Source organism: Ammodytes marinus (assembly GCF_949987685.1).
Source record: "Ammodytes marinus genome assembly, chromosome: 22".
Classification (NCBI taxonomy): domain Eukaryota; kingdom Metazoa; phylum Chordata; class Actinopteri; order Uranoscopiformes; family Ammodytidae; genus Ammodytes; species Ammodytes marinus.
Window position 1 is genome coordinate 21,485,115 of NC_137226.1, and position 22,537 is coordinate 21,507,651.

The 22,537-nt window shown below is 40.4% G+C and overlaps 2 protein-coding genes across 2 annotated transcripts; one reads left to right on the forward strand and one right to left on the reverse strand.

The window, feature by feature from the left end:
• Window positions 1-3,398: 3,398 nt before the first annotated feature.
• On the reverse strand, window positions 3,399-13,095 carry b2m (beta-2-microglobulin). The gene is made up of 7 exons (XM_080051076.1): window positions 12,943-13,095; window positions 11,189-11,461; window positions 8,215-8,228; window positions 7,330-7,612; window positions 5,401-5,673; window positions 4,674-4,711; window positions 3,399-4,577 (listed from the first exon to the last, which is right to left on the reverse strand). Exons 1-6 carry the CDS (start codon window positions 13,010-13,012, stop codon window positions 4,698-4,700), a joined length of 927 nt encoding a protein of 308 aa, XP_079907202.1. The 5' UTR covers window positions 13,013-13,095; the 3' UTR covers window positions 3,399-4,577; window positions 4,674-4,697.
• A 2,404-nt stretch (window positions 13,096-15,499) lies between these two features.
• On the forward strand, window positions 15,500-22,537 carry tmbim4 (transmembrane BAX inhibitor motif containing 4). Its single transcript, XM_080051008.1, has 7 exons — window positions 15,500-15,683; window positions 16,603-16,711; window positions 17,618-17,723; window positions 18,754-18,787; window positions 18,906-19,023; window positions 19,221-19,266; window positions 20,162-22,537. The coding sequence occupies exons 1-7, from the start codon at window positions 15,593-15,595 to the stop codon at window positions 20,366-20,368; spliced, it is 711 nt and encodes a 236-aa protein (XP_079907134.1). The 5' UTR covers window positions 15,500-15,592; the 3' UTR covers window positions 20,369-22,537.

Here is a 22,537-nt window from a genome sequence, read left to right on the forward strand (position 1 = left end):
AAATAACAATATGAACAAATCCTTCAAATTATTATGGAAAGTTAAGTTGATGTAAGTGCTTTAGAAGTTGAGATGTATGGTTCAGAGTGTTGAACAAACTAATGTTCGGATAATGGCGGTTAAGGATATAGCAGAAATACAGAGGCAAACAGAAAAGGATTTGTCAAATGAACACCTACATGTAGACTAAGTTTTGGACCTTTGATAAATGAAAGAAGACATGTTATGAAGGTATATACAGTAGGTCAAATAAATCCTAAAATCGACCATCAGAAACATGACATGTTCATGTAGCCTAAATCTGAACTCTGGCTTTATCCAACATCTAGATATTTGTTTTTTGAAGACATGTCATTTTAGGCCTATAATTAGTTAGATATAGCCTAATTTGCACATTTATTCAAACATTTCTGAAACACTTCTTTCATTGTAGCCAGTTAACAACTGGCAATGTTGTATGTATGATGAAAAATGATCAAAACAATTTACTCCATCCACCTGCAGTGTCTAGCCTTTTTTTCTACACTTTTAAAACCTTAATGATTAGGCTACAACAATAGTCAGTAGCATTGATGGTTATGAAAAGCCAGGACTTTGAAAGGGGGTGGACAGAATGTACAGTCCCATTCAAGAATACCATCAGCCATCGCCTCAGAAAGGAAAATAGAGTCACAGTTAAAGGTGAAGTAAGTGTGGTGGATTTTGAATGGTTAATACCAGAGTTTGCTGAGCAAAGGCCTTTAAATGTTAGAGGTCACAGTGAGAGACGAAAACAACCTTTTAAATAGATAAACATCATCTGTTGCTGGGACCTGTGATATGAAACCAAATGCCTATTTTAGGGAGTACCAGCATGCCAAGGGTTTGATATAAGACTACGCACAGGTGTGGGCTAGCTAGCTTTTGGGGGACAGCCCTCCTTGCTCATGCTACCACCAAGTCCTCTGTATTGTCTGATGGAAACTCCTGCAATAAACTTGGAACATTGAATTGTCCAGCCTCGCCTTTGTCTTTGTCAGCATGGGGGAGATTCGGTCACCACACGACAGAAGCGATTTATTTATGTTAATATAAGCGTTAAATCGCTCTTTATTCATACAGTGATCACTTATATAGTGTGCGTGTGTTCATAAAGCCGATTTCTCAGTCACCTGCTCTGCATGTAATCGTCAAATAAACTTTTCGGGGATCCCACTACTGATAACCAATCAGAAGAGAGAACGCTACAAACTGGCACCCGTCTCACTGCCGGTGCACGTGCAGAGCGACAGATGGGTGAATGTTTATGCGCCTACAATGGCGGAGCAGGTAAAAATCCTTCCTAATGTCTGTTTTGATGGTTTTTATCATGTTTTATCACATTTACGAATTGATGATGCTAGATAACTCGCTGCTAAAAGACCGCAGTGCATTAATGTGGTGACGTAGGGACGAGGGAGAGGACTGCTAACTGCAGTCACTGACAGGAGGTTAGTTAAACTGACCATTCTGTTTACTGAGCCTTTAATCTAATCTGTTGCTTTTCATACAGAGATCCCAGCGAAAGCTGTCATTCTATATTGGGGGAACTCTCCAGACCCTAAGATACACCCCAAGGGGGGCGACACCAGTTTGTAAACACTGCCATACTGAGAAATACAGAGAGAGTTTTGTAGCCGATAACAACATTGTGTCAACTAATTTGGCAATTGCTTGGAATGTAACCGACAATCTATAAAAGAACATAGAATAATGATGAGCAGGGTTCTGTCTTTTCAGTTTTATTCAAAATAAAAAAAAAATAAAGCCACAAGGCTTCAGCACCCATCTTATAACATAAACACTGTTCACACACAGAATGTCCCCCTTTCACTGAGACCATTGCTTTCAAGTGTTTTGAAGGATTCTGATTTCCTGAAAGAACTCGTGCATCTTTTATATACTTTTGAATATAAGACATAGGGGAGAATGGGGGAATCTGAGGCATCGGGTAATGTGAGCCACCCCTTGTATCTAGGCAACGGAAAACATTTGTGGTCATGTGAGATATATGTTTTCAAGCCCCTCTCATTTCCCCATGGCCCTGAAAGAGAGGACCTCATGGTGCTGTGGTAAGCATGTTTTTTTCACCAAAATAGGTATTTTGCATGTAAAAGTAAATTTTCTTGCTGTAAACTTAATCAACTGTTGTGCCAAAGCAAATGTATTCACGTAGAAAAACTTCTATCATACGTGTTGATGAACTACCAACATATGAAACCATGTGATGCTGATAACTGAAGATTAGCCTGAAATGCTAAAAGAGGTAGCTTTTTCTCAAATTGTGGTGGTAGGGGAAAGTGAGCTAAATGCTGTGGGGGAAAGTGAGCCACTGTCTCACTTTCCCCCACCATGAGGCACAAGTTAAGTTTAGTCTTAAACATATTTTAATGTAATATTACATGACATATGTTTTATTTTAATGTCATACACATTGTAGAAAAGCCATCATGCCAAGGAAATACACCAGGAAGACGACCTGGGGCAACCACACGGAAAGAGCACCTTCTCATCTGTCCCTGTAACCTTCAGGGCTGGAATGTAGGATAGGCCTAGTTGTAGAGTATGATGATGTTATAATCCAGTTGGGTCTTCTCCTGTGTTCTGAGTCCCAGGCTGTTCTCGCTGGTTCTGATTTTCCTATGCTTTGACCCCCAGACACTAGCTGGCTCTAAGGGTCCTGTATTCTGACCCCCAGACTGCGTTCTAATCTAACTGGTTCTATCTTTCATTTGAATCTTATTAAAACCTTTTGAATTATAATATGTTGTATTTGATTTTGTTCAGAGTTACTAATTTAGAAAATTTGCTTTGCCAAATTGACCAAACCCCATCATTCTTTTACTAGTCCGACATTAGTTCTGGAATGTGTGGCTAGCTTTCAGGATTCTTATTGTTACAAGTGTTGTTATGGTAGTTTCAGAGTGGAAAAAGTAAGTGGATCAGTTTACCCCACAGCTGGGGTAAAGTGAGCCACATGACAACTTTTTTTAAAACAATCATATTTTCATTGCCCTTTGTCTTGAAAAAATTCTGCTAATGCCCATATCTAGGAAACATCCTGAATTAACGGGAAATGTGTAAATTTGAGTGATAAATCATTTTAGCTCGCTTAGAGGGGAGCAAATGTAAAAAGTGGCTCAGATTACCCCGTTCTCCCCTATAAACAATCATCCATTTTTTCCCATTAGCTGTGTACAAATTTAAAAACGGAAAAATAACATTTTATTTTGCTAGATATAAAGCAAAAATGCTGCAGTAGGTTTAAGTTGTAAAATATATAAGCTATGGATCATGGACATATTATAAAAGTTAAGATTAACAACTCAATGAAGTGAACAGGGAGGACATTTTGGGATTCATTCAGTGAAACTCTGATGGAAGCAGAAAGACAACACACATTTATTTCCAAATTAATTTTATCAGGGCTCATAAACACATTTGTTACACAAAATGTAATATAAAATATAGGGCTGTCAAGCGATATAAAAAATCTATCTAATTAATTACAGGCTCTGTGATTAATTAATCTAAATTAATCGCATACCTATATGAGACTTTTACCCCTGTTTATAAACAGCGGTATAGCCTTCTCTCTCCATTGTAGCCATCATTCATGCGGGAGACGAGGCAGCTAGCAAACAAAAGTGAGACACACGAAGGAAGATTGGGAGATACTGAGAGTTTTGAACCTACATTGTTAATTAGGCACCCACTAAATCAATAATGCACAGACACAGCGCAGAATAACATCAGATGTCTTCCTACATTTATGCTTATTTGCCCGAAGCATCCCATAACACATCCATAGACCTTTCCCCTGCTTCTTTCTTTACTCTTTAATCCCGTGTGGGCCGTGTCCTCAAACTACAGGTGCAGCTGCGCAATCATCACACCCCTTTTGACGCACCGGGTCAAAGGGCACTATAGAAGCGCGATTAATCTGCATTATTTTTTCTGTGATTAATTAATCGAAATTAACACGTTAATTTGACAGCCCTAATAAAATACATTTAGTCTGCTAGCATAGATTTCAGAAAATAAAGTGCTCAGGTTTTGGAGTCATTCTGCATAATACATCTCTCTACTGGTTATTAATACGCCTAATCATATTCTATAAAAAGCTAAATAGTGCACAGGATCATTTTATAAAACTTATTTTGACATTTACATGAATAACCCAAGGAGAACAGTCGAGATGAAAGTCTTATCAAACACACAAAGGAATTCAAACATTGACTTTTCCAATCATCAGTGTCAATGCTTATATTAAGGCTCCACCAAGTAAGATTTGTTCCATATATACCCACCTCAGGCTCATTGGATCGCAGAGGTTTTCTGCCCGACACGTTTGTTACCACAAGATTAAAAAGAAAAAAAGATAAGACAACATGGCTCCTTTGTTGAAATTGATGTCATGCGAAAATACCAATTTGTCACATGTAGATTTCTTCCTGATTCAAATGATAACGCCCCATAATGATACTATGCTTTCAGCTACTCCATCACCCATGATTTCACATCAAACATTCCGATGGTCTTCTTGACCCCCAGCAGACCTGCGGTCATCAAACAGAGGACAAGAACAGTTTGTAGTCGTTCACACTTTCTTACTGAATTTAAAAAGAGAATTAGAGAATGGATATTGAACATACCTGAGCCAAGGCTGAGCATGGAGCCTACATATCTGGTTCTATAGAGAGAAGTAAAAACATGTTAGAAAAGCTCCTCCAAAAAACAACCTTTAGAAGTTCTTGATTATTATTAATGGTAGCTCCCATATACTGTTGTATTAATCCTGTGATCAAACAGTCATTACTAATGTCTCCTTTCCCCTGAACAGCACAGCAGGGTTCTGCAGGGCACGTTAACCCTAGATCTGGATTGTTTCTACTACTAACAGCACCCTTAGCCCATAGGCGGAATTTTTGCCGGACAGCGATAGCCGCTACTATGGTGACATCATAGCAGCAGGACTCAGTGTAGCACGCTGATTAACTCAATGAAGAGAAAAAACACCACACAACAAAGAGCTGCGCGCCAACATTTCTCTCTAAACTCAAGACTCTAAACTCTTGCTGAGGTGACTACATACGGCGGTTTATCTCTTGTACAGAAATTATGATTCTGTCGACCAATCAACGGCCTGCAGTGTGTAGCTCCACCCTTTTGGGATGGCTTGGTACCCCAACAAAAAAGGTGACTATAGTTGCAGAACGGTTTGCTTATGTTGTTATCCTTCCCAACTTTTGACAGTGGAAACGCAAAGAAATGCTAGCCGCCCCGTACCGCCCCCAACTGCTCTGTTAAAAACGAGGCTTTAATGTCAATGTTATCGTCATGCTAATAACTGTGAAGACGGTTCAGCAGAGAGACACCCACCCCATTGGTAGACATTGGTCTTGCCCAGGTGGGTGACCCTGCAGCTGTACGTCTCTCCTTGTGTGGGCTTGAAGGCCACGTGTTTGGTGAGGTGGTAGTGCCAGCTCTGCTCAAAGGCCAGGTCGGTCTGCACGGTCCCAGGCATCTCCTTGCCGTCCTTCAGCAGATCAATGCGGATCTCTGGAGGGTGGAACTTGGTCACGTGGCAGATGAGGGTGTTGGCTTTACCGAACATTCCCGGCTCACGGCTGTACACCTGGACTTGGGCCGCCGCTGGAGAGGAAACAGACAAACCTTTTCAAAACATGTAGAGGGACAATTAAAAAGGTGGGGTAAGCTATTCTGGAGAATGCTTGTTGACAAAATCCCCTTTTTGACCGATCAGTAAACAAAGTGAGTCCCCTTTGTTTATATTTTGTTTGTTTGTTGTTTGTCTACATGCCAGTTTACAGAGCCTAGACTGTGTATTAAAGGTGAAGTTTATATTTATGTTAATATACGTGTTAAATCGCTCTATATTCATTCAGTGATCACTTATATAGTGTGCTCGCTTCATAACACAGGTCTCTCAGTCACTCGCTCTGCATGTTATCGGCAAATAAACTTTTCAGGGATCCCACTACTGATAACCAATCAGAAGGGAGAACGCTACAAACGTATACGTCTCTCTGCCATTGCACGCCCAGAGAGCGACAGAGGGGTGAATGTTTATGTGCCTGCAATGGCGGAGCAGGTAAAAATCCTTCCCAATGTCTGGTTTGATGGTTTTTATCATGTCTTAAAGCACTTACGGATCTGAGATGATGCTAGCTAACTCGCTGCTTGAAGATCGCAGTGCATTAATATGGTGACGTAGGGACCTATAAAGAAATGGAACATGGATTGAAACATGGCGCCCATTCATTCCTATGAAAGCTGCTCATTGGCGCAGCGCAACATACAGGATCAGAATTTCTTTCGCATCATGGGTGCCTAACACGCCCCTAAAGCATGACGTTCCGGATGTAGAAATATTCTCGTTCTCTTGCATTGTAAAGCTAGAAGTCGTAGGTCCCACCCCTCTTCGGGCTAACGGCTAAAGCTGAAAATAAAACAGCTATTAAACGCTTGCGGTGGCATTTTGAACAGAGAAAACTTCAATTGTATTAGTACATGGTCTAAAGATAAGTAAAAGCCTTTGAATGATATCCAGAATTTTTTGGCGGAGACACATTCCTGTTTGATGCTTGTATTGGAGTGAACGGGGATATCTGCTTCCGGGCTTCGTTTGGAATTTACCACCGCCATACAAAACAATTTCAATACCAGGCTCGGCCACTGAGCACTGCTGGATTGAGGAAAGCACCGCTCCTGGGGGCCTGCTCACAGCACCTTTAACACCAGATGTCTTTTTCAGCACACTCACACTACGGATAGGATAGGAAGCATATTGTGAGGAGTCAAAAAACATTCTCTAGAATCACTTACCTCACCTTTAAGGGGGAAACATGGGAGAGTAATGACTATTTTGATTTCAGACACATAGGCTTACTACTTTTTAAATTCTGGTTTAAAATGTAATGCTGTGGTGTATTATTAGGCCTAGCATCAGACTGATCATAAAATGAATACAATGTAGGCAGCCTATTGAAAAAACAACCCGGTGTGGGGGATTTTTTATTTGGGTGGCAGTGGTAAAAAAGTGGACTTTACCCTTTCAACTCACATGTTGCCTACTTTTAGGGGAACTTTACCTGCAGGCCTACAATTAAGCCTAGCCTACTACAAATGTGGCCTGGTAGCAGGCGGCCAAGTGAAAGGGTAAATATAAAATATCAATTGTATAGGCTATATCCAAGGCCCGTACTCCTACCTGCCATTATAGAGTGAGACAGCGCCATTTGTAAATATATTGTCACATAAACAAGTAGGCTACAACAGACTCCTTACCGTCTTTGGCAATTGAAGAGCCCAACAGGCAGAGTAGACTGACCAAGAGTGCGCAGACACCTTTCTTCATGTTTTTCTTGTAGTCGGTCGATGTACAATGAGAAACGTAGGCTATTGTAAGTTTCCCCAATAAGCGAGATGCCAAGTGCTCCGCGACAATATCGAAAGTAAAAAGTCTTCTCTTCCGAGGTGCTTGGTGGTAAACATCGGTACGCCCCGGCGGATTGAAGACGTCGGGGCGGTTCAACCAATCGGGGGTCGCCTCTAACCCCGCCCTGCAGGACTATTTTCGGCGTACCCTGGCTGTTAACAAAATGGCTTCCCATAATTCCACCAGTAGAAATACTAGGACCGACTGTTGCCAGGTAGAATTCACTCAGACATGTTGCTCTCTGTTGCGCACTTTAAATATAGCCTACTAGCCTATCTATGGTTGCGCAGTTTCGAAGTATTTGAGCTGCTTGGGAGTTAGCCTGGGCCAACTGCCTGGTTCACAATAACTGTTGGTTATACCTACTGTTACTTCACTCTCCCACATAGCCTACACACATGACATACTTGTAACTTGATATAGACCAATTGTAATTTCAAATGCAAAGTTACTTTATATAGGAGACAGATACAAAGGTAGCCTATGCCTACAGGAACAGTCAAAAGACAAAGTTCAATAGCCAAGCCTATCCGATGCACTGATAGCCTAATTATAGTATTTAGGCCTACATTTGTTACACTTAAAGCAGCAGGAAACGCTCAGTGTTCAGCTTAAACTGCATGTGTGCAGGCTGTGTTTGCAGAAAAAAAGAACCAAGGCTACTGCATGTATAGCATTTGTCTGGCATCGTGTTTCTGTCCAAGTCCACCCTTTTCACCAGCCATGTCCTTTACAGAGCAGAGAACGACTGATGAACAGAGATAGTCGTTATCTCAATGTGTTTAAAGATTATCATGTGAAGAATGTTTATAGTTGCCTAGGCTGGCCTATAAAATAGCATTAATATTTCCTAGGGCCCTATATTCCTCTCTATGCCATTTTCCTTGAACATGACTACTGTGGAGGCAGATATTGCATATATATCTCTGGACTCAAATGTTAGAATGCTTATTAATGCAATAGGAAACATTGTTTTTATCTTGTATAGACTTATACGTGTAATGAGATATATTGCATGTTGTTTAATTCTAAACTGAAATGTAGATTCCTCAAATGCGTATCCAACAAACCACTCAGACGGGCCACACCTCTTCTATTGTTTTATGCTCAGAACTCCCCCTGCTGTATCTTCAAACTGTCCCCCACACCGTCCCCCCCTCACATGACCATGGCCAATTGAGAGCATTGCATTGTTGTTATGGTGAACTAAAGCCATTGTTGTTGCCAGGATAAGAGACCTGAGCCCTGAACTGTTCCTGGCCATTCTGCTCAGGAAGCCACCGGGGCTTCCTGGATTGGATGGACCTCCATGTTCTTAGGATCCAGGAACATGAAGCTTCTGTTTGTTTGATTAAATACTCTTTGCTTGATTATTACAGCCTTATTATCTCATTTTCTCTCTACACTACTCATAGGCCTAACTTTTGTCAGTTTGTCACCCTCAGCAATGCTTCCTCCTCTGACTTATAAGCACCTAAAAGCCACTCTCATAAACACAGTTTAAACCAACTTTGGCGACGAAAATATAGCAATTAGCTGGCCAGGGAACATTGATCCACTGGGGAAGATTATGATGATGGTATTTAAAGATCAGCATGAACAATAGTGAATATTACCATCAGACAGAAGATTTCCTTCTGTTCTGTCTTCACATACAATAAGGAATGGACTGCTAAAAGCATTTATCTTCCACACCTTGTCTATAGTCAATTCATGATCAATACTCATCTAACCAGCATTCCAGGTTTTAACATGTGCAAAGAGTGGTCATTGAAGTAACCTGCAAGATGTTGTGTCTCAATAAAATGAAAAACTCAACTCCTGACTATGGGCAGTGGGCACTATAATATTATATTAGCCTAACAGTTAAGAGCCTAAACTGTTAAAAATGGTGAACAGGCCCAAATGTTAGCAAGTAGTGATGGAAGACGTGAGTAGGGAACCCCCAGTGCCCACACAGCATATTAAAATAGGACCTTTGGAACAGGGATAACCCCATATATATGCTCTCTCAAGTAGGCCTTCAAGAATGGTCTAGCCTGGTGCTACCAGACCACTGTACTTTATTTCATTTGTACAGAAGGTCTGGAACTGCTCAATTGACAAACGTTCACTCACTTGGAGGCAGGTGTCTGTTAAGGTTTAAAATGATTGGATCTGCCCAGTGCCACTCCGGATCTGCCATAACTAATCGCATTTTGGTTGTGACGTATGTCTTGCGCCGGGACCAGCCGGTAACCAACAAAACTCAGCAAAGCTTGTTCTTGCTCCGGGCTTTAATTTATCGATTTTCGGCAGCGTTGCCACAACAGACTGAATAGCTTCTCTCGTATCCTTATCCATTGTCTTCCTGTGACTACAACTGAAACTGGTGCACAACCTTGATGTCATCGTTCTCAGCCACTCCCTCTGTTCGCTGATTGGACCGGCAGAAATCTGTTCGAGCAGGAACCCATGAATACACCGCAGCCCCAGACTGACTACTAAAGGGAAAATGAAATTTGAGCGGAGGTAGGTAGGCGGGCGGAGCCAGGCTAAGAATGGTCCACAATGCAGGTCAAATGTGTCTCAGGCCTTGAAGTGGAAGGGCACATCCTGGGTACAGCCATACAGATAGTTCAATGCACATTGATTATTTGTAATAAATAATAATAATAAATTGTATGGTTTGAAATTGAAAAAATGAAGACGTATATGAATTTTCAAGAGGCATTTACTTTGTAAAGGGCATTAACAGAGACTTGAAATAACAAATTATAACTGTTGAACACACCTGTCAGGTGCATTCAGAACAACCCTTTATTGATTCACCTGTCCAATAATCATTTATCTGATCGCCTCATATAGGTAGAAGAAAGTTTCATTTAGTTCAACCCAACACACACACACATATTACAGACTGAACAAACAAAAGCATCTTATCATTTCACCTAAATGTACACACTAAAATGCCTTTCAAAGGCTCGAAAAACAGTATCAAAGGTTGGAAAAATAAGGTGCAAATAATCTTAGGCCACACTCTGCTAAAATATAAGCTGCAAGCCTGCCAATTCTTTGAATTGGTCAAGCCCCCGTAGTTTGATATTGCTGTTTGGATTTGGGAAAGGAAAAAGGTAGAAGGTCTGGAGAGAGAGATCCTGTTGATTGAAGATGTGCAGAGTGAATGCCGCTGTAGGGAAGGCCGGCTGAGTTACATGTTTGGCTCTGTGAGAAAAAGAAAAAAAAACAACACGCAAGTTTTTTGATCAATCTCATATTATCAAAAAACTTCTCCATATGCATTAATATGCTTCGTATGATTCATTTGATACACTTGTATATTTCCAGATATTTAGTTAATCAAGAGGAAAATATGCACAATATATTGCCTATACCACTGTGTAACTTTCTGCAGACCTGCATACAAATGCATGTAAAATAAAACTTCAAAATGTATATTATGAAAATCACATTTTAATTCCTTGTTGCAATCTATGGAAAGGCATGTTCTCCTAGACTGTTACTATCACTATGTAAAATAGTTTATTTTTTAACTTAACACCTCTTTTTGGAGTAACTCTGAGTTCTACAAAAGCGCTTTACAAAACTACTATGTTTTATTATAACTATTATTACTTTGCTGCTGATACGGTCTTATTTTCCTGTCCACTCTTTGGTTGTGAGAACGTTTCCCACACACATTTGGGCATCAGCACCGTCTTTACTCACCCCAGGCATAGTCCTTAACGCTCTGCCCGTGTGTGACTTTGCAGCTGTACTTTTCTCCATCGGTGGGTGTGAAGCCCACGTTCTTGGTGAGATGGAAGCGCCAGTCAGGCTTGAAGGCCAGGTCGGTCTGCTCTGCGTTGGGCAGCTCCTCTCCGTTCCTGGTCAGCTGGATGCTGATGTCTGGGGGGTGGAAGTCGCTCACGTGGCAGATCAACATGTTGTTCTTCCCAAACTCTCCAGGGTCACGGCTGTACACCTGGACCTTGGGCGGAGCTACAGAGGCAACGCGGGGGGGGAAAGGAAAAGGATGTCACAAGCTTATAACAATTGATTGATTTTCTGCCACATTAAAAAGCGTAGTCAGCCATTCTGGAGAATGCCTGCTGTTGTCACAATCAGTGAATATCTCCTCAGGATTGGAGTGATTTTGGGGAATAACGCTTGTCTGTAAACGCCAAAATCGGTAAATTTCAATTTGGTAAGATCCGCTACCTGTCCGTACTATGGGTGCACTGAATGAAATCCAGTGTTAATACACAGCCTAGGCTCTGTAAACAGGCATCTTTCCAGCATAGCTGGGCCCCTTTGTTTACCTACCCATTTACAGAGCCTAGGCTATGTAATTAACACCAGATTGTTTTTCAGCAAGCACACACAGTACGGACAGGTAGCTGATCGTGAGGAGATATTCACGGATTTTGACAAAGGGTTATTTTGACGACAAGCATTCTCCAGAATCACTTTACCTTTAACTGGCTGAATAAAAGGAGCAATAGGAATAGTCCTCCACTGTCTTAGCCTGTCTCTACCAAGGCACACCGTATCTTTTTATTATCACTTTTCTGACTGCAGTTCATCTGAGGGTTTATTTCACTGATGTGGCTTTAAGAGATTCACCCTCTGGACTTTTGGGGATCATCCAAATACCAGTGTCCGTGTGTGTGTGTGTGTGTGTGTGTGTGTGTGTGTGTGTGTGTGTGTGTGTGTGTGTGTGTGTGTGTGTGTGTGTGTGTGTGTGTGTGTGTGTGTGTGTGTGTGCTGAACAGTGGAGGGAGAGAGGGAAGGAGAGATAGAGAGAGGGAGGGAGGGAGGGAGGGGGTGGTGACACAGTTGTTTTTACAGGAAATCGAAAGCAAACCAAACTGTTTAGGGGAATACCACCGAATTAAAAAAAAAATGTTTTATAATGTTTCTCTTTCACATTGACTTCTACATTAACCTCTCTGGCTTTCTAACACATCAGAAGCAACTTATTAAAATACATACACTTCTGGAATAAGGAGATAGCCCCCTGTTTTGATATGTGGCTCATGGAGTTCTCTACTCTATATAGGGAGAACATCCATTATGAGATTTCAGGGAAAGCTTAAACATTTAGACAGTTATGTCAGCCTTTCCTTGACTATATAACAGTACTGAAGTGACCTTCATGACACCTTTTTGACTTTTTATTTCTTTGCTTAACATTTGCCTTTAGTTTAAACAATGTCCTTAGAAACCTGTTAAGTAGAGTACGCCATAGTTGTTTATTTAATGTTGTCCGTTGTTTGTGTGTTCACTTTTTCAGTTTACATACAGTTCTATTCCTTCTATTCTGTATGTTTGTTAATAAAAGCATTAGAGCCTAATCATTAATCAAACTGCCATAAAGTGTGCCTGCAGCCATCAAGGGCGAGAGCCATTTTACTTAAGCAGTTTCTGGTATTCTAAGTTAAGTTAAAGCAAGTAGATGAAAATAAAGTACAAGTACTTACATATTTTGGTTTCCCCAAGGCAGTGGACAACAGCCAGCAAGGCAAGAACCAGGACCCTCAGATCATACATAATTCTTGGTTTAGTTTAACGCGTATGTGGAGCGTGTGATCCCTGTCAGTTCAGAGCTGGTATAAAGCGAAAGTATAGAGCTGTGCATATAGTCAGGCTCTCAAAGACAGCCCACCAAACACTGACACCAGCCAATCAGTAATTCACACTACACTGTTACCGGGTAGAATATGAGCAGACAGGTTTGGTTTTTCATGGACAGGGAGGGTTTGTGGGGCAACTCTCCAAAAATCAAAAACCCCTTAGTTCTTCAGCATCTTCATTAGACTGAGGAAAAACACACATTTGTTCTGCAGTAACGCCCCATAACAAGTGTGTATTTGAGTGCCACAGTTTAGAGACCATTCTCTATTCCTATTATCTCTCTCTCTGTCCCATCCTCCCCTCTGTCATTCTCCCGCCGTCTTTGCTTTTTTTTTAGTCTGTGTTTTTTTGTAGTCACAAGCAATAACTCAATTGCCCACAGTGTGTTTTCCTGTTTAGTGGTAGAGCAGTAGGACGAGTATAATACTTGTTCCGTATGCTATATAAATGTCTGTTCTTGTTTGATGAGTGTGGGTAAGTGAGACAGTCATTTCAATGTTCCCAAATCCCAATCCTCAATCTACCCAGATGTATATGCCACCAAATGGGATGTTTTGTTATTGTCATATATATATATTTTTTTAATAAAATACAGTTGTTATGTAAAGAAAAATGACTTGATTTTCATGATGCGTAAACTTTACCTGATTGATTCATCTCTATACTGAATGTTAAGCAAGAAGGGAAAAAAATCCCTTCTAGATCATACTCCAATAGTATGCCTGTTCAGTCCCCCTTCTTAACAAAAATTTCAATCCAGGCATGTGGACTAGTTTTTCCCCCCAACGTTTGATCCCATTGAGCCCTTTAGAAAAGAGTTAGAAACAATGGCAAAGAGACAGAGAGCATTAAAAGAAAACAAAAGCAAAGAGAACTGAAATGCAGCTTTGTGTACTACCCTGTTATTTATATAATTAAAAACTGGGTGAAAGAAGTTGCTCCGGCCTCCTCACAGCAGGTGAGGATGAGCTGCTTTAGCCTGTCTCATGTATAGTGTACAGTAGTGTATTGTCTATGTCCTTTGACTGTTTCCTTTTCTATTATTCTGCATTATGTCCTGTTGGTGACATGATGTGGTATGGATATACTTTATTAATGTGTGAAATGTGTTGATTTATGTATTATGTCTTTCAGCCTGTGAATGTGCAGGTTTCGTTTATAAAACATGGACAGAAAATGAAAAAAAAAATCCATCAGATCACAGGCCAGTGTTATCAGTCTTTATACAATAGGAATTCAGAAGTGCATAACAAAGTGTGCATGTGCATGCGCGTGGAAAGCACCTTTTTCCCCTCAGCGTTACAGTAGCAATGTGTTTTTTATGGCTGTTCTTTATCTTGGTCATGTGTCCCTGAGTCACCTTGCTTGCTGACTCGTAGAGCCTGTTTTTTTGTTGTTTGTTTTTTATATATATATAAATAAAGATTCACCAACTGGTTATGTGTGACTCTTGATGGTAAATGCTATATTGTTTGTTCTTTCTTCTGTTTGACTTTTCTTTCTTTCCAAAAGTTTAAGGAAGCAAGTTTATTGTATTAAATTTATTTAATTGTTAATTGAAATTAATTTCATGAAAAGCTCACCGTGTTGGCTCATAAAACTAAGAACAAAAACAAGCATACATGATCTAATAATTATTATAAAAAAATCAGCGGATCATAGATCAACTACATTATCTGTCGGCTATATGAAGTGTTGCTTTATACACAAATACATTCTCCTGTTTTCTACTTGTTGAGCAACGCATAACTATACAACTATAACCGCGCACTGCCTGTGAACATGAACCCTTGTTTCAGTTTCAATTTTAGTATTGTCCATTGGACATAATACTATCTTTTTTTTATTCTTTTTTAAACTGAGCTATCTGATGTTGTTCTGGAAAAGACAATCATTCATTCAAGTTAGAATTTCATTATATTACATTTGGAACTGTTATGCAGGACAAATTATGTAATACAAGGAAATTATGACAGACTGTATCCATTTACTGGTTCTAAACCATTATTTAAACATTTCTATAATGTACTGTTTAATTGTAATAAAACAAATTAAAATGTAAATTGCAAACAAGCCTTGAATGTTTAGAAATCTTTCAAATTTTTATCCCTATAGTTTATTATTTTTATTATTTATTTTTTAGCTTTTTTTATTTTTTATTTTGGTTTATAATGTATTCAATTACATTATTTGATGTTTTGTTTATTGATTACATTTTCTTACGTACTTCTATGTTTTTCAAATTTTATATATTTTTTATAGCTGCTCAGTGAACAATGTAAGTACGGAGCCCCTCTGGTGACATCTGGGGGAACAGATCTGTCATGAGAGGGGCTCCGTATAAGCTTTTTGGATGGTACTGAATACATTTGTGAATTCTCAAACTCTCTGACGTCACGGCCGAGCGCAGTAGGACTTCCGTGTTTTCTCCGTGGATTAACAGCAGAGCTACTCCGCCCGACTCAGTATCAGGCTGAGAAACGCTACATTACCACCATGAGCACTGAAAAATATCCCCGCTCTTCTATAGAAGACGACTTTAACTATGGCACCAATGTCGCTACAGCCAGTGTCCAGATACGGATGGGTAAGTAAAGCGCTGTCCAGACCGTGATAGCAGCTAGCCACGTCTGCTAACGCTGCTAGACGTCATACGCTGTGTGCCTGTGTACTGTTGTCATTGTAGCCATCATTAAACGGCAGTTATTACTAGCTGGCTGAACAGTTCCTATTAACATATAATGTTAACCTAAAGTTATATTAATACATGGGCAACGTTATTGTAACCTAGACCCAGAGTCAGCGATGCCACTATTGAAAGCTATCCAGCTGCCAGTAGCCTAGTGGTTCTAAAGACAAGGCGAATTGATAAATAGGCCTTGCACACGATGGCAATTCAAAGTGCTTTACATAACACATTTAAAATAGATGATAAAAGATGAATAAAAGAGGGAGGGCATCATTAAAAAGCATGTACATGAAGAATGAAAGGAGCTGAAGAATCACTATTATTAGAGAAAATTAATTATCTACTGTCTCTCTTTTCAGCTTTATCAATACACTGTAGCTACATTCAGTTAAAAGCACAGGTGAACATGAAGGTCCTCTTTAGTTTAATAGGCAGAAACGGTTTGGGCTGATCTGATTTCTTTATGTAGTTTATTCCAGCTGAAAGCAGCTCCCCCATATTTTAGTTTTAAACCTAGGAACAGTTAGCAGCCTGGCTCCAGATGACCGTAGACGTCTAGTGGGTCCATAGGAAGGAATCAAGTCGGAGAATTGTTTTGGCCTTCCATTATTGAGTGATTTTTAGACTGGTAAAACATTAGTGTTACACATTAGTTCACACACAGGCCATTGCCTCTGGTTGCTTACATGTATCCATCCAGCTGCTGTAACGTGTGTGTGTGTGTGTGTGTGTGTGTTCGCTTGTGTGTGTGTGTGTGTGTTCGCTTGTGCATGCTTGTGCATGCTTGTGCATGTGTGTGTGTGTGTGTGTGTTTCAGACTTCCTGCGGAAGGTGTACACCCTCCTGAGCCTGCAGATCATCCTGACCACGGCCACCTCGGCTCTCTTCATGTTCTCCACAACCATCAAGGAGTTTGTCCATGCCAGGTGACTGTCTAACAACATGTGAAGAATGACCCACTAGACCTAGAGAGCTTATAGGGCCATGGCCTCTTTACTGTTTCTGGGAGGTGATTCTGTTCTTGGTCAGTTAGACAATAGGAAATGCATATAAGGGGCACTCTACAGGGTAACAATAATGGCACAAACGCGTTATCGTATAAAGTATTTTCACGTTTTCAAAACTCAACTCCAGTGTCACCATGTGAATAGCATTGCTGTTCCCTGTGATAACTATGACATCACGGCTCCACTCCACACATGCGTAGGCATGTTATATCGCCACTTTGGCTGGTGGAAGATATGTGCTCTGCCGGCTTTTCTAGCTAAATAAACTTGTGTCACCACCGGTAATGCCCGGGACACAGCTTTCTACATTAAAAAAACACTATCTATGGAATCGATTCTTTCGACCAATCAATGGACGGCAGTGTGTAGCTCCACCTTTTCGGCACCCTTTCAGACGGCAGGTACCCCAGCGGAGGAGTACTGAAAATAGGAGCGGCTCAGAGTGGCTCATCTCATTTATTTTGGGACCCTACCCAACTTTTGGCAATGGAAACGCCAATATAAGCGGACTGAGCCGCACCAAACCAAGGCGCTCTGCTCGGTAGAAACAAGACAATAGTAACAAATCCAAATCACAATAATGATATTTCTTCAACTGCAGAGTGATATCAAACAGTGCATATTTTTGAACTGTGGGATATCTTTAAGGTAAGCTAGACCCTTGTGTAATGTATTATTTGTGTAGTCCTATTACTGTTGTTGACTGTAATGTTTAAACAATCATGTAGCTTGTCTTTATAACTGATGTACTGATGTTCATGTGTTAAAAGTGGCGTCTGTGTGGGCCGTGTTGTGCCTGACTGTGCTCTCTCTCTTCCTCCCCAGTCCTGCGGTGGTCTTGGTTTCGGCGGTGGGCTCCCTGGTTCTCCTGTGTGCCCTGGCTGTATACAGACACCAGCATCCAGTCAACCTCTACCTGCTCTCCGTATTTGTAAGAAGTCAATTGTTTGATCCTAGTTGTAGCTCAGTGTCATTTAGATCATCTGCTCCTCTTAAAACCCTGACTGTAACATTCACCCATTACTTCATAAGTTTGACTTTGTGATGCTAGCTCAGCTGCTCAGTCAATTAAAGTCTTTTATTGTCAGTTCTGATATATGCAAGACATACATCAGAATCAAAATGGCGTTTATCTCTGGCCCACAGTGCAGTTGGAACAATACAATAACAAAATATAGAGTTAAAGGTGCTTTAAGCGGAATGGTTCTTTTAGCTAACTTTCTGTCAGTGACTGCAGTTAGCAGTCCCCTCCCTCGTCCCCACATCACCACATTAATGCACTGCGGTCTTCAAGCAGCAAGTTATCTAGCATCATCTCAGATCCATAAGTGTGATAAAACATGATAAAAACCATCAAAACAGACATTGGGAAGGATGTTTACCTGCTCCGCCATTGTAGGTGCATACACATTCACCCATCTGTTGCTCTGGCGTGCACCGGCAGTGAGACCATGGAGTGTCGGTTTGTAGCGTTCTCTCTTCTAATTGGATAAAAAATTTTGGGATACTCCAATAAGTTTATTTGCCGATTACATGCAAAGCAGCTGACTGAGATCGGCTTTATGAAACGCGCACATTATGTAAGTGATCACTGTATGAATAAAGAGCGATTTAACACTTATATTAACATAAATAAACCGCTTACTTCACATTTAAATAAGATAAACATAAACAATATTTACATAAGATGACTTCTAAATACTAAGTAGTCCAAAGGCATTTTATGTGCAATATAAAAAACACTTGCTGCCCCCGCGACCCCATTTCGGATAAGTGGTTGAGGATGATGATGATGATGATGATGATGATAAAAAACACTATATAAAAAGTAGATAAGTTAAAATGAAATGTGATGAACAATATTTACAATGTGTGCAATATGCAATCAACTGGATGTACATCTTAAGTGACTGTAGCCTTGTTCTATCAGTGCCACTAATTGTGTGTGTGTGGTTTTTCAGACTCTGCTGGAATCAGTGTCGGTGGCCACAGCTGGTAAGTAGCTCTTGAAGGACTCTTGTCAATGTAACATTCTTTTTGGTTCTAGCACACTGTCCTGACTGTTGGTCTCTCTCTCTCTCTCTCTCTCCCCCCCCCCCCCCCCCCCCCACAGTGACCTTCTATGAATACTCCATTGTGCTGCAGGCCCTGTTCCTGACCTGCGCTGTGTTTGCCGGGCTGACCGTCTACACGTTCCAGTCCAAGAGAGACTTCAGCCGGATGGGAGCAGGGTGAGAGCGTGTGACCTACTGTCAGTGGTCCTGCACAGGGCGCTAACCAACAGTCTAATTAGTTTAGTTTAGTTTAGTTTATTTCACATATACAATCGCTTTTAAGAACATGTAGTAGAAAACCATTTTAATACATGTGTGGGTGTGGCAGAAACCTGTACAGGCAAATGTTATCTGATCTGTCCCTCTCATTCCAGCCTGTTCGCCTGCCTGTGGATCCTCATCATAGCAGGCTTCATGAGGGTAAGTTCAACTACCTCATCATCAAACTTTATTTTATTCTCAGAGGCACAATTGAGGGCAAGCGCTCATTTTCAATGTAGCTGAGATTACATTGAAACATGGAAGCAATGTCGGGAGGGAGCATTCCCCTAATGGCATTGGCCTTACAAATGAACAGACACCAATGTTCTTCACACCTCTCAGCTAAAGATGATGCTTTTGCATAGAGTTCACAGTGTTGAGTGTTGTAGCTATCTCCAGCTACATGAAGGAGGAAATGAAAGGAAAGAAAGACTCCCGTCAGAATGTGGCTGCACAGGGTTGTAAAATACTACAACCCTTTACAACTCTGTTAAGGCACATTGTATCTTTATTTTGTTTATTGTGAAGTGACCATCAGAATCTATGGTTATCTTCCAAGAATGTTTGCTCCCTTGCCCGATGATGTGGCTTTAAGGTGACACACTACAGGTGACTAGGGTAAACATTTTAACTTAAAGATTATGAAACTTTGCCAGTTGATTACTGACATTAAAACAATATTTTTTCATAAACAACATAAGAAGGAATTGTTCATATTATGAACAATTCCTTCTGTATTAACCTTCAGGTTAGTACAGATGAGTATTAGGGCCACAGGGAAGGAACAAAAATTAGGAAGTTTTTTATTTACTTTTTATTATTATTTTTTTTTCAATAAATAAAGGTTAAATGAAAATAAAAATACAATTAGCAAGTCAGTTAGAGACTCATAACGTCTAATATTATTTTCATAACTTAACTCCATGAATGGCCGAGCCCCAGAGTGATGTCTGGTGGAACAGGTTGGTCCACATAGCACCATGTGAAGGTTTGGACAGAGCCATCACACACAGCAGCAGTACTATCGCCTGTCTCTGCTCTCTCTCTTCTGCAGTTCTTCTTTGAGAGCGATGGTATGGAGCTGGTGATGGCTGGAGGTGGGGCTCTGGTCTTCTGTGGCTTCATCATCTATGACACCCACATGCTGATGAAGCAGCTGTCCCCCGAGGAGCATGTGCTGGCCTCCATCAACCTCTACCTGGACATCGTCAACCTCTTCCTGCACATCCTGCGCGTGCTGGACTCTCTCAAGAAACACTGAGGCTAGCTAGCCAGCTCTCCAGTGCCCCTATGCCCCACTGCAAACTGTGTTCCCCCCCTCCCCACGTGTTCATGTTCATGTTGAGTGCCCTGAAGTTCACCAAACATGAGATCTGAGAGTAGGCATGGGCCAATAACCGGTTTCAAGGTACAGCCGTGCAAAAAATTAAGAGACCAGTCTGGATTTTTCTTCAATCTTCATCTCTACATGATTTATTGAAAATGCTCTAAATGACAATATTTTTATTGTGAATTTGGTAGAAATGTTGTCAGTAGTTTACAAAATAAAACCAAAATGTTCATTATACTCAAACATATGCCTATAAATAGTAAAACAAGAGACACTGAACATTTTGAGTGGTCTCTTAATTTTTTCCACGGCTGTATATTGCCGTTTTAAAAAGTCAAGGTTTTTAAAACTGCTATTACTTACCATCGCACCGTTCTAAGGTATTAGCACCCTTCTACAGGATTTTAAAGATACATGTTTATTAAGGTTCTAAATATCCTTTATGCTGTTACGAAATAAAAAGATTTTGTTCAGCCGGGGGGAAAAAAAAAGTTTTTTCACCAAGACGTTTCAAAATAACACATTTTGGAGCTGTAGTCACAATACTGTGAAAACCGTGGTATTCTTGCCCGTCATAATATCATACTGGCCCATGCTTATTTGAGAGAGGAATGTCCAGTAAGAACTACCCTGCCTGTGCTGGGTGAACTTCACTTTACAGGCAGCTGCTTTATGTGCTTTACTCTATTCCTCTCAACCTACTCTTTGTAGCTGATCGTGTTTTTTGTTTAAGTGGATTCCTATCAACTCAGTTTTGTTTGTTTTTTAAGTTCTACTCTCATCATAATGACAGCTCAGTGACTGGTACAGTACATGATTTGATACATAGCCCACTAGCACCCCCAACTGGCCTCATAGCAGGTCACCTTAGTGAGTATTTGTGGCATGTTGACTTACCCTGCGTTCCAAATCACATACTCTTTCTTTTTACTACACTACATACTAAAGTACAGAAGAGTTTTAGGGCCACGGGAGAGAAAAAAAATCAGATAATGAAGATTTTTTTTCATTATGTCGAGAAATGTCAAGAATAAAGACGAATACTCCACAATGCTATTGGAGTTAGTGGGGCATTTATGTATTTTCAGCATACTACAATTGACGTGCATGTATTGGGACATCCTAAATCTTTTTCTGGCATACTAAATAGTAGACAGTATGGGGATTGGAACGCAGGTTAATTAACTTGAATGTTCTTGTACCTTTTGCTTAACATAGACTGTATACATACGAACATTCAAGTGAATTACTCATGTTCGACTAAATGAACCTTTTTGGAGGTTGATTTAAAGTAAACTCCAGAGCTCTATGGCTCAAGTGAATGTCAGGCTCGGTTTTGATCTTTTTCATGGGATTTGTTGCAAATAATATGAATGCAGTATCTCACAAACCTTATCCTTGAAATCAATTAAGAGATTTTATATTAATGTCCATTGTGATAATGTTTATATTCTGTGACCAGTTTGCTGCCCTGAGCTGGGACTGCTTGAGGTTAAAGGGACAGTTCAGTATTATTGAAGTGGGGTTGTATGAGGTACTTAAGCATAGTTAGTGTGTAACCTTATGGAGATGATCAGAAGTCAGCATTGTACTGTTGCAGATGGGGCCAGCCAAAAAGGTTTTTCCGCAATATATATAAGTTCTTACTTAAAAATGAATATCTGTAAGATTTTTTCACTGCTAAAACGCAAAAAGGTGTAGTAATTCATGGCTGAATACGCTTGAAAAAAGTGCAAAAATAAACAGTTCGCAAATCAGCGCTCAAAAAATCCTACATTAAGTGTAAAACTTAAGCATTTATATACAGTATGCTGTGAAAATAAAAAAGTTTTTCTCTTTGCACCCTCTGCGTCAGTACAATGCTGACTTCTGCTTCAGTGACATCTTGTGACTGCACTCATCCCCACCTCCATAAGGTAACACACTAACTATGCAGAAGTACTTCATACAAACACCACTTCAAAAATACTGATTCAAACGTGAATGCGTATATTTTTTTCTATGGATTTTCAGGTCTAACATTCCGCTTCTGTATTCTCAAATGTTTTTCAAAATGATGGTTGAATGTTGTCAAAATCAATAATTTATATTTCCCCAGTT